This window comes from Mauremys reevesii, linkage group 24, assembly GCF_016161935.1.
Source record: "Mauremys reevesii isolate NIE-2019 linkage group 24, ASM1616193v1, whole genome shotgun sequence".
NCBI classification, from domain to species: Eukaryota; Metazoa; Chordata; order Testudines; family Geoemydidae; genus Mauremys; species Mauremys reevesii.
The window spans coordinates 14,635,323-14,648,027 of NC_052646.1; the positions used below are offsets into that span (position 1 = coordinate 14,635,323).

Consider the following 12,705-nt stretch of genomic DNA (forward strand, 5'->3'; position numbering starts at 1 on the left):
AAGTTGGGACAGATTGTTTAGCAAAGGGAGTAAGCACACATTAGTGGCCAATTAATACCTGCAGTTATAGGACAAAGTGGGTTGGTGGATTACAGATTGTTGTAATGAATCATAAAACCAGTATCGGTGGAGTCCATGACGTTAGTGTCTAGTAAAGTTAAACTTGCAGGCAGTCTTCTGAGGGCGCTGTGCAGGTTCCCTTTGAGGATGAGGACTGACAAGTCAGATACGGAGTGACGGCTTTGTGAAGAGTGTTCGCCCACTAGTGATAGGGTGGTTTTGGTTTTTGTCCCACCTTGCATTTAGCTGTGACGCTCTGATTCCTTTTTCCAGACCCGAAGAAGGGCTCTGTGTAGCTCGAAAGTGTGTCTCTTTCTCCACCAGAAGATTTCACCTCACCCACCTTGTCTCTCTTGTATCCTGGTACCAACATGGCTACAACAACACTGCATTATCTCCCTATCTTGCCTATAGTGGCTATCTGTGTATTTATCCTGTCTGCCTCCCTACATAAGCAATGTGTGCATCTATCCTGCCTGTGTCTACACATCACCACAGCTCCAGTGCTGCACCCATCTGCCTGTGGTACTAGAAGCCAAGCATTGTGCCTCCGGGGCAGGGACTGACTCTTAGTGCTCATGCAGTGCCCGGCACAATGCGCCCCCAGTTCTCACTGAGGCCTCTGTCTGTTACTTTGATACCAGCCATGGAGGAAGAGAGAGAAGGACGTGGCTGAGGACAGTGGGAGCTGCACAGGAAGAGGTGCTCATACCCACAGTGCAGTGGGAAGGGAGCAGAGCGGAGAGTAGGGCTAGATGGGTCTTGGGAGCTGGGAAGGGACTAGGTAGAGAGGCAGTTTCTGGGAGATGGGGGTGGAACTTGTGCCTGAAGTGAGCAGGGAGCTGGGAGGGGGCTGCTGAGGGTTGGGGTGATGTGGTCACCCCTCTTTATACATGGCAGTAGGTGGCAACAGCACCCTGCCCTCACTGGAGTTTGAGGGGGGGGGCATAGAGGAAGGAGCCACAATAGCTAAGATGAGAGGAGATGGAGGATTGGATAGGATGGGATGGAGCTTAGCGATCCAGGGGACAGGCATAGCAGGGGAGTGCAAGAGGAGTGTCCTGCCCAGGGTTCAGTCCAAGGAGCTCCTGGGGGCACAGAGATCACTCCCTTGGGGTGCATTCAGTTCCACTTGGAGGTTGACCCCACACTGGCCAGTTTCACTTGCTGCCTCTCATCCATTTTGCTCCCTGGTGGGGATCCCCAGCATGGCTAGGAAGTGTTTGCCCCAAACCATGCACCTGCCGGGACTTAGGAGTAATGACTGGTCCCCAGCACCCTCCCCCCTGCAAACAAGGACAAACACACCTCACAGCAAATGCCCCTCTGCTGCATGTGTGGAAATGAGGAGCGACTGCAGTCCACCTACCTGTATCAGCCACCGCTGGCCCAGAGAGCATCTGCAATACTAAAATCAAAGGGAGATTAACAGAGGCAGGCAGTGGCCGGGTGGCCTTGCTTTCTGGCTGAGATACTAACCCAGGGCAGAAGTGCTGACAGCTGTGCAGGGGCATTTTTTATTCATAGAATCATAGAATCTCAGGGTTGGAAGAGACCTCAGGAGGTATCTAGTCCAACCCCCTGCTCAAAGCAGGACCAACACCAACTAAATCATCCCACCCAAGGCTTTGTCAAGCCAGGCCCTAAAAACCTCTAAGGATGGAGATTCCACCACCTCCCTAGGGAACCCATTCCAGTGCTTCACCACCCTCCTAGTGAAAAAGTTTTTCCTAATATCCCACTGCAACTTGAGACCATTGCTCCTTGTTCTGTGATCTGCCACCACTGAGAACAGCCGAGCTCCATCCTCTTTCGAACCCCCCTTCAGGTAGTTGAAGGCTGCTCTCAAATCCCCCCTCACTCTTCTCTTCTGCAGACTAAATAACCCCAGTTCCCTCAGCCTCTCCTCATAAGACATGTGCCCAGCCCCCTAATCATTTTCACAGACTAGAGCTAGCAGAGGTAGTGGCAGTGTAAGCTTCCCACTACATCTATCCATCCCCATGCACATCATCTATCTATCTATTCCCACACATTATCTATCTATCTTTAATGTATTTGTCTATGTCTTCTCTAATCTATCCATCCATTTGATCTAATCTAATCTATCTGATCTGTATAAAATCTCTCTTTTTTTGTTCTTTTTCACTGTGTTTGTTTTCTCTCTTTCTCTGTCAGCCCATCTGTGTGGGATCTAGGTGCTAATTCCTTCATCGGTCCTCCTTGATGGGCTTTTAAATCTGACCTGGCCCAGCCACCTCTCCAGGGCTGAGAGGGGAGTTCAGTCTGGGGGGCCCCGTCACAACTCTTAGGAAATGCTAAAAGAATAAGTGTAGGGAGGGATCTAAAACCTGGTGGCAATCTCTCTAGTTGGGGTGCGGAGGAGCCTTTCCTGGGGGCAGATTATCCCATCACTGTGGGGTTCCTACACCCTCTCAGAAGCAGCAGGCATTGGCCACCCTCAAAGACAGGATCCTGGGCCAGCTGATCCTTGGAGCTGATCTGCCCTGCTCTCAATTCCCCTAAAGCCAGATAGCTCAGTAGCCACATTGCTAACAACCTTTCCTTTAAGTCCTCCACAGAGCATCCAGCAGAGTCCCCCAGCCTGCTCGGCCCTGCCTGTCACTGAAGAATGACCTAGCAGCAGTCTCTGAAGGTTTCAGGCTCTTCCCGACCAAGGCAGGAAGCGCAAACAGGCTGCCAGCAACTCCCTTGCTCTCCTATCACAGGTTCAGGCATCTCTGCAGATAGAACTGGCAATACCTCTCGGGGGGCAGAGATGCCGTCCAGGTGGTCAGGTCCCAGGCTGGTTAGGGCTTCTTAGGTCAAAACCAACATCCATCAACCCAGAAGCCAGCAGCCAGATGGACTGTCTGTGGGAAGTCGGGTACCTGAGACTCTCGGAAGTGGGCTAAGAACCCACAATGTCCTTTCACGCAGGTCCTCAAGGGGGTGATGGTGTTTAGTCCCTACTGCACTTGGTAGGGTTCTGGAGCTGAAAGGCGCAGGTATTCCAGTCCCATGAGCCATCTACTTTGATTAGCTGGATCAGAGCTAATATCCTGCCTCTGAATGTGGCTTCAGAAGAAGGGACAGTGCCTGTTCTGGGGTAATCTGCTTCTAAGATTCCTTCTAACACCCCTACAGGCGAGTTCCTCACAGAGGGGAAGGGTGGCCCAGTGATTTGTGCACTAGCCAGGGAGTTGGGAGACAGGTTCCCTGCCTGGCCTCAAACTCCCTAGGTGAGCTACAGTAAGTCATCTAGTCTCTGCTCTGTTCTCCACCCATACAATGGGGATGACAGCACTGCCCTGCCTTACCGGGCTGTGTGAAGATAAATGTGCTAAAGGCTGTGAGTTACCCAGATACTAGGGTGATGGGGGCCAGATGAGCCCCTAAGATAGACAGACACCCCAAAGCAGGAGAAACAATGAGGAGGACTTGTGGCACCTTAGAGACTAACAAATTTATTTGGGCATAAGCTTTTATGGGCTAGAACCCACTTCATCGGATGCATGAAATGAAAAATACAGGAGCAGATATTAATACATGAAAGGATGGGGGTTGCTTTACCGAGTGTGAGGTCAGGCTAACGAGATAAATCAATTAACAGCAGGATACCAAGGGAGGAAAAATAACTTTTGAAGCGGTCAGAGAGTGGCCCGTTACAGACAGTTGACAAGAAGGTGTGAGTAACAGTAGGGAGAAATTAGTATTGGGGAAATTAAGTTTAGGTTTTGTAATGACCCAACCTCTCCCAGTCTTTACTCAGGCCTAATCTGATGGTGTCCAATTTGCAAATTAATTCCAGTTCTGCAGCTTCACATTGGAGTCTGTTTTTGAAGGTTTTTTGCTGAAGAATTGCCACTTTTTGGTCTGTTATTGAGTGGCCAGAGAGGTTGAAGTGTTCTCCTACTGGTTTTTGAATGTTATGATTCTTGATATCAGATTTGTGTCCATTCATTCTTTTGTGTAGAGACTGTGGGCCACTCTCTTACCACCTCAAAAGTTATTTTTCATCCCTTGGTATCCTGCTGTTAACTGATTTATCTCGTTAGACTGATCTCACACTCGGTAAAGCAATCCCCATCCTTTCATGTATTTATACCTGTTCCTGTATTTTTCACTTCATGCATCTGATGAAGTGGGTTATATCCCACAAAGGCTTATGCCCAAATAAATTGGTTAGTCTCTAAGGTGCCACAAGGACTCCTCATTGTTTTTGCTGATACAGACTAACACTCTCAAAGCAGGAGAGTTTATAATGGGATTCTTGGGGTTACGTTAACTAGAGCAGGACAGAAGTGCTGTTTTGTGAAGGGCTTTGTTCTGAATAGGAAAGAAATGTCCCAATTTTGAAATTCTCCACGAAGGAAAATTTTGAAAAAAAAAATTCATTTCAGGTCAATTGAAATGTTTCATTTGAACAAAACTGAAATGTTTGGATTCAATTTTGACTTTTTAAAAGGTTTTGTTACGTTATTTTCTATTCTCATTCAGATTTTTAATACTTTCAAATAAAAGAGTCATTTCAAAATGAAAAGTTTAAACAGCACCTTTTGGCCTAGTTGGAACATCTCCCCCCATTTTCTTCTGAAACAAATTTCTGATGAAATTGACCTAATTTTGCAAAGCATTTTGATTTCAGTGGCTCTGTATATGGCACCTGAATATGGTTTTGTCAAAGTTTCTCTGAACAGTTCTAATTTTAACCTTTATTATTCTAACTTTTCATTATCCATCCAAATGGCTGATCTTTATTGTGCATCCTGCTAAGCTCTGGCCCTCACTGTGCCAGTGAGTTCCACATACTAATTCTTTTGCGCAGTTTTGAATTTGCTTCTTGTCTGTGTCATTGGAAATCCCTTTGTTTTCGTGTTAAAAATCAGGCTGAATAAAATCTATCTTCTCTCTCCCATTCATTACACTCTCTATATTTCTCATCGCCCCTCTTTTTTCCACGGCAGGCTTCTTTCACTCTTCCCATAGCTCTTCCAAAATCATTCAATCCCAAGTTGGTACTTACCCAGTGCTAGCAGTCCTGGAAACAGCAGGTGACACTGTCTTGTCATTTCTGTCCCCTTGGCCACTTAAATCAGAAACTGTATTGAAAACCTAAGAATTAATCATAAACATGTCTTGCATTTCCTAGTGCCTTGAATCCTGAAGGGTCATAAATGGCCTTACAGGCTGTATACACCAGGCTAGTCCCCCTGCTGAAATGCAGCTGCCTCTGGGTGAGGAATGGCAGCTGTTTAACAGCTACTCAGCAATGCTTCACATGGATCACTCACCTAGCATTACAAGGCGGCCAGCTCTGGGGTGGGGTGCAGCAGATGTCTCTGGGAGGGGCGTGTGGTTTAAAGGTTACAGCTGAGGCTGGGAGTCAGGATTCCTGGTCCTATTCCTATGATGGAGCGTGATTTAGTAATTAGAGGGAGGACTGTGACTCCTGTATTGTAGGGTCTGCCACTGGAACTCACTCTGTGTCTCAGTTTCCCTATTGCTAAAATGAGGACGACCTCCCAGGGGTTCTAAGGTAGAACAAATTCACGTTAAAGAAGGACTCTGTGATCCTGGGATGAAAGGAACTGGAGACAGTTCACCCACTTCTGGGTGGAGGAGCAGCACAGTGGCTCACCCAGCACTGAAATGCAGCCACTTCTGGGGTAAGGAGCAACAGTTGGGCAGCGATGCCACACGGAGGTCGCTTGCCCAGCACTGAACTGCAGCCACGGTTGGGGTGGGCTGTGTCAGCTGTTTAACAGCCACACTGCAGCTTAGATCACCTGGGGAGGGTCCAAGACGTGCTCCTTTGCTTTCCAGTGGTTCCACGAATATTCTCCTCTTAAAGCAGCATGAGATCAGCTGGAACCGAGCCATGGGAATAAAGCTGCTGCCTCTTACCTGTGTTCCATCAGTGTGATCCCCCTAAATGCTTCTCAGTCCTGCGTGAGTGGCATGGTGTCTTTCTGCAGGGCAGGGGGGTTTATACCTAACATCTCAGGGGCGTAACTTGCCGGGAGCAAATCCTGGGTGCATCATAATACTGAATAGATCCATTTTTCACCTCCAGCTCTGCTGGGACTCTTGGCAAGACCCGTTTCCCCCTCCAGCTCTCTGGGCACTAATATTAAATGGATTTATTGTGTTTCTTCTCCAAAGCCCTTGGCAAGAAGCAGGGGCAATAAGGGCCACGGTATTAATGAGCTGGAAAGAGGCAGGAGTGCTAATGTCAGGGGGGGGGGTTGGCTGCCCCCATGGTGTCACCACCGGACAGAGGGTGGGTTTGCCGGCGCCTTCTCCGGGGAATGCATGGACACCTCTCTCCATGCCGGGAGCCGAGGGGCAGGAGCAGAGAATGAAGCGGGTACAGATTACATGGCTAAGCCATCTTGCTGTTGGCAGCAGGGAGTGATAATGAGTGTGGTCTAGTGGTCAGAGCAGGTGGGCTGGGGAGCAGGATGCCTGGGTTCTATCCCTGGCTCTGGGAGGGGAGTGGGGTCTAGTGATTAGAGCAGGTGAGCTGGGGATCAAGACTCTTGGATTCCCAGCTCTGGGAGAGGAGTGGAGTCTGGTGGGTTGGAGAAGACGGGAGGCTGGAAGCCAGGACTCCTGGGTTCTGTCCCCAGCTCAGGGAGGGGATGGGGAGTAGTGGTTCCTAGGTGGGACTGGGAGTTAAGATGGGCATGTGATTATGCATCATCCTATTGTCTTCACCAGGGCTGTCCAGGTGTCACCAAGAGCAGAAGCTGGGCCATGGCTAAGTGTGATCCAGAACAAACCCCAGTTCCCTGGGGCCAGGCTGCACGGCTAACACTAGGGAGGGGGATGGTATAGGCACCTTACAAAGCAGAGCCGTGCATGGAGTTTCTCAGTACGCCATTGCTGCACCTCGGAGTGACTGGGGATCAGCTGGAAACCACGACCCTCCACAAGGGAGGGGCCTGAGCTGAGGATGGGTGGGGAAGAAGGAACTCCTAAGAGCTGGACAGAGAGGCCTGACCCTCTCCTAGCTATATGCTGGAATTCCCCTCCTCTGCACCCCCAGTCCTTCATGACTGCACTCCCATGCCCTCATGAACCCTGTTCCCCTTCTCCCTGGGGCACATTGCATTCTGGGCCCTCTCTCTCCCCATGGCCCATTACAGTCCAGGGAGCAGCTCCCACTGATCCCTATGGGCCATGGGGCCAGCCTGGGTGTTTCTTAGCCTCAAGAGGGACATGTTCCCATAGTGTCCAGGGCAACAAGACCCCCCAGACTGGGGAAGGCCTTTATGAGCCAGGCTCCCCAGTCAGACTACATCTCCCATGGTACATCATGGTGTCCCACCCTGGCATGATGCCCATCACAGGGCCATGATCATCATGCAAGCTGAAGCCCAGCTGGGGATCCCAGCACGTAAGGGGAAAGGAGAACACAGGGAGCCCAAACTACAGCTCCCATGAGGGACTGTGGCAACATTCTCACACCAAAATACTTGGGTTGTTGGGGAAAGACTGAAAATGTCTTGGAAATCAAATATTTCCATATGGAGCTGACATGTCACCCACAAGACCTTTAGCAGGAAAACCTAGTGTTCCACCAGAAAAGAGCACAGACAGACAGACATTTCCCAGCAGTCCATGTGGAGTGCCAAGGGTCTGGTTCAGACCAGGGCAGTGCCATGGGGACTGCCCAGTTCAGGCTGGGTAGCACGCCAGTGGGACCAGTTCAGGCCGAGGGAATCAAAGAATATCAGGGTTGTAAGGACCCCTAAAAGCAGGACTGTGACAAGTCTTTTGCCCACCCCTCTTCCTGGGGCCCCCTGGCTGCCCCAATAAAGCTCAGGGAGGCTTCTAGTTCTGCAGCACCCGTGGCTTTATTTACACAATGTTCTCCCACCACCAGCTTTATGCTATGTACAGAGCTTGCAGGCCTGATAATCTCCTCTCCAAAACAGAGTCTACCCTCAGCCTGGAAACTGACCTTCCCCTGGGCATTCCCCCTTCTTCTGGCTGCTAGCCAGCCTTTATAGCCCTTGAATCCTCAGGCCCACACGTGCAACCAGTTCTAAAGGCCAGGCACCAGGCTTCTTCTCAGCCCCAATCTATTTCCCCTGATTGGGGCTGGCTAAGCAGGGGCTAATTAGGTGCTTTTGCAACGGCACCCTGCTACAAGGACCAAATCCCCAACTAAATCATCCCAGCCAGGTTTGTCAAACTTGACCATAAAAACCTCTAAGGAAGGAGATCCCACCACCTCCCTAGGGAACCCATTCCAGTGCTTCACCACCCTCCTAGGGGAATAGTGTTTCCTAATATCCAACCTAAACCTCCCCCACTGCAACTTGAGACCATTGCTCCTTGTTCTGTCATCTGGTACCCTGAGAACAGTCTAGATCCATCCTCTTTGGAAACCCCTTTCAAGTAGTTTTGAAAGCAGCTATCAAATCCCACCTCATTCTTCTCTTCTGCAGGCTAAACAATCCCAGTTCCCTCAGCCTCTCCTCATAAGTCATGTGCTCCAGCCCCCTAATCATTTTTGTTGCCCTCCGCTGGACTCCCTCCAATTTTTCCACATCCTGCTTGTAGTGTGGGGCCCAAAACTGGACACAGTACTCCAGATGAGGCCCCACCAATGTTGAATAGAAGGGAATGATCACGTCCCTCCATCTGCTGGCAATGCCCCTACTTATACAGCCCAAAATGCCATTAGCCTTCCTGGCAACAAGGGCACACTGTTGACTCATATCCAGCTTCTCATCCACTGTAACCCCTAGGTCCTTTTCTGCAGAACTGCTGCCTAGTCACTCTGTCCCTAGGCTGTAGCAGTGCGTGGGATTCTTCCGTCCTAAGTGCAGGACTCTGCACTTGTCCTTGTTGAACCTCATCAGGTTTCTTTTGGCCCAATCCTCTAATTTGTCCAGGTCCCTCTGTATCCTATCCCTACCCTCCAGCGTATCTACCACTCCTCCAAGTTCAGTGTCATCCTCAAACTTGCTGAGGATGCAATCCATGCCATTCTCCAGATCATTAATGAACATGCCATGAGGTCTGTTTCAGGCTGATTGCTGTGCCATGGGGTCCAGCATAGGCCAGTCGGTGTGCCATGGGGTTTGTCCAGTTCCGGCTTGGTGTGTGCCACGGGATCAGCTAAGGCTGGGGGACATGCAGGGGGGTCTGGCTCGGCTCAGGTGGGGTACAATGGGGTCCAGTCCAAGCTGGCTGGCATGTCATGGGGCCTGGTTCAGGTTGAGGGACATGCCATAGGGTCCAGGCCAGGCCAGTTGGTGTACCATGATTCCCGTTCAGACCAGCTGGCATGCTGTGAGGCCAGGTTCAGTCTGGGGTTTGTATCATGGGTCTGGTTCCTGGGTGAATTGGGCCAGTTGGTCCAGTCCGGCCCAGTGGCCAGATCCCATAACTGGGCACCGAGGGAACATACAGGCCCCAGCACTCATGGAAGGTGGCCCCAGCTCCGGAGCCCATAAACCCGGCTTCCCGGCGCTGGCCAGTCCCGGATTCTCTGGGTTCATTGCTTGCTGATTTCCTGCTCTCACCCCCCAGGAGAGGCACAGCCCGCTCAGCCATTAACTGCCTGGGGAGCAGGCCATCCGTCTCCTTCAGCAATGTGCCACAGTGTGTAATTACAAACAGTGGGAGCGCTCACCCTCCATGGCCTGCCATTGTTCTCGCCCCCACACGCTGGCGCCCATTATCCACCGGATGATTAGTCATTAGGAGCTGGCTGGGGGGAGGGGGATAATGAGCTACCAGCCAAGCTGAACGAGGCCCAGCACAGTTCACTCCATAATCTATGATATGGTGTTTGTGGGGGTGGATAGATGATGGGGGGGGATGGTGAGATAGATGACAGGGCATGTGGGAGTGGTTAGATATATGACAGGGTGTGGGGAGGATCAATAGATGTTAGGGGGGAGGGGAGGGGATGGATGAATAGATCGATGATGGTGTGGGGGATGGGTAGATGATGGGGGGATGGATAGATGCTGTTGTGTGGGGGATTCGTACTAGATGATAGGGTGCATGGGAGTGGATAGATCAGCGATGGTGGGGGTGGTGGATCAATGATGGTGAGAGGTCGGATAGATGATGGTGGTGGGGATGGGTAGATGATGGTGGGGGGATGGATCGATGATGGTGGGGAGATGGATACATGGTGGGAGTTATGGATACATGGTGGGGGGATGGGTAGATGATGGTGGGTGGCTAAATGGTGGGGGGGATGGGTAGATGGAGGACGGATAGTACCTAGTAGTTGCTATGGGGAACTGACACCTTTCCCCAGCTGTGCCCCCAGCACTGCTCCTTTTGACACGACCTGATGGCATTGCTGGTCGCTCCCTGCTGGGGTGGGCGGCGAGGGACTGTGGTGTCGTCCCTCCTCACCAGCAGCGGCTGAGCTGTCCGCTCGCAGCCCTGCTCTCACCCTGCCCTGGCGAAAGCCCTGGCCAGCACCCAGGTCCCTCAGCCAGGAGGCAGGATCATGGGGAGCAGCCTGCCCGGGACCTCTTCACCCTCACCTCCAGGTGACACAGTGGCACCTACCAGCCCACGGTCCACATGTCCCAGGGCTGGGGGAGCTGGCAGCCCTGGGTGCTATGGGAGTATGTCTCCACTGAGGCTGAGATGCCCCAGGCCTGCCCCATGGGGCTCTGAGGGAGCCACTCCCTGGGCTGTAGTGGGCAATGGGGCAGCCCCTGGGGAGTGAGGGGGCCCAGAATGCAGGGGCTGTGGGAGGGGAACAGAGCAGGGAACAGCCACTCCTCCTGCTTGGGGGTGGGGGCTGGTCAGAGTAAGGGGTCCCAGGGGCAAGGAGCCTTGGGAAAGGCTGAGATGGGAAAGCAGGAGGGAACGTGGGGGGCACTGGAGGGGCAGCAGGAGGTCCCCAGCCCCTCTCTTTCCACTCTGGGGATTCCCCCATGACCCTGCCCCCAACTCTTCTAGCTGCTCTGTGGATCCCCCCATGACTCTTCCACCGGCCCCGCTGTATCAGCTCTAGGGTCCCCCCACCCCCTGGAATATCAGTGCTTGGGGGCTCCTGACAGATCAAGGCTCTGGGGGGAGTATCGGGGCCGGGGGCTGACGGGAGGAACTCAGTGAGTGCCCTGGGCTAAGTTGCATCTCTGGAGGGGATGACACCCCACGAGGCTGGGAGGGTCATCAGCCCAGGGGCAGAGGAATTCAGTAGGGCCATGTGTGGACAGAAGACCCAGTGCCCCGCTCAGCCCTTGCGCTGATCTCTACAAGGGGAATGAGCCCAGGGCTCACGCCAAGCCCCAGTGCCAGCTCTCAGCTCCATGCATCAGTGCCCCCTGGTGGGGGCCCCCAGAGGCTCAGCCCATTCTCCATGTTCCTGTAGCCCCAGCCTGTCTCTGAGGGGCTGGGGAGATGGGGCAGAGGTGTGCGGATGGGACTGGAGAGGCAGGCCTGGCCCTGGGCTGGCATATACTGAGTGCTCAGCAAGTGAGCCTGGCGCTCAGCTCCAAGGCAGGCGGAACTTTCTGGCTTGGGTGAAGGTTGGTGTGAGGGCACTGGGTAGGGAGCCAGGACTCCTGGGTTCTGTCCCCGCTCTGGGAGGAGAGTGGAGCAGGGTGTTGACACCAGAGGCTACTACCCCTGAATGGATCTTTAATGGCTCCCAGCGGAGCAGATTACTGTCATACCAGTGAAAACGGTCCACAGTCATTAACTTGCACACACTGCAGTTTATTGGAGAAGGAATTACACAAGCAGTAGAGGGTTACATTAAGCACGTAACTCCTATGTTAGACATTAAGAGCGATACATTCCTCTTAGCGTGTCTTTCGTTCACAAACCAGCCCTGTAATGGCCTCACACAGTTCTTGCTTGTCCAAGTTTTATGGACAAATTCTGCTCTCCAGGTCTGGTCTCCTCAGCCCTCTGGTCTGTCTCGGATTCCTCTGAGGCCAGGCCTTGGCGTCCTGGAAACACCTCTGGCTCACAATCCTACTCCAGCCCATGGAGCAGAGTTTTGGCTACTCTGTCTAACAGCATTGCTTCTTTAAGCATTAATTAAGGAATTCCCAACTAGGGTGACCAGATGTCCCGATTTTATAGGGACAGTCCCGAGTTTGGGGGCTTTTTCTTATATAGGCTCCTATTACCCCCCACCCCCATCCCGATTTTTCGCACTTGCTGTCTGGTCACCCTATTGCCAACAGTAATTTAATTTGCTTGATTTTTATACTCTTTTTCCTCAAAGGAATCACATGTCTTAAAAGCATGCCCAGTGGGTGTGTGGCTACTAATTTTTACCTAATTAATACTTTAGGAGGAGACTGCAGAGTGGTGCCAACTGAACATTACCTCACGTGCCCTCCGTTATCAATCATTCACTTCACCCCTCTGCATGATGTCTTTCAACAGGGTCAGCCCCTGCTCCACTCAGGATGTTCTACTCATGTTGTTTGGTTTCAAGGGGACATATTTGCTGACCCAAAGATCAGTATTGATCATACACACAGCCTGGAGCCAGTCAGTTTCACCTCTGGCATCTGCCTGATGCTAAGAGAAAGATTCTGCTCCCAGAATCCTCTTTGGCAGTTCAGTCATGTCAAGCCATGTTCTCACCATTCATTCAGTACAACCACACCAATTCGGCACCATCCCAACAGTCCC

At 51.9% G+C, this 12,705-nt stretch overlaps 1 protein-coding gene across 1 annotated transcript in view; it reads right to left on the reverse strand.

The window, feature by feature from the left end:
• The window catches only part of LOC120390540 (IgGFc-binding protein-like), a 50,398-nt gene extending 39,770 nt beyond the window's left edge, over positions 1-10,628 (reverse strand). Inside the window, exons 1-2 of the mRNA XM_039513269.1 lie at positions 10,612-10,628; positions 7,789-7,872 (exon numbers count right to left, since the gene is read on the reverse strand). Of these exons, the coding sequence (XP_039369203.1) occupies positions 7,789-7,872; positions 10,612-10,628 (101 nt within the window). The remainder of the gene's footprint in view (positions 1-7,788; positions 7,873-10,611) is intronic.
• Positions 10,629-12,705: the final 2,077 nt, after the last annotated feature.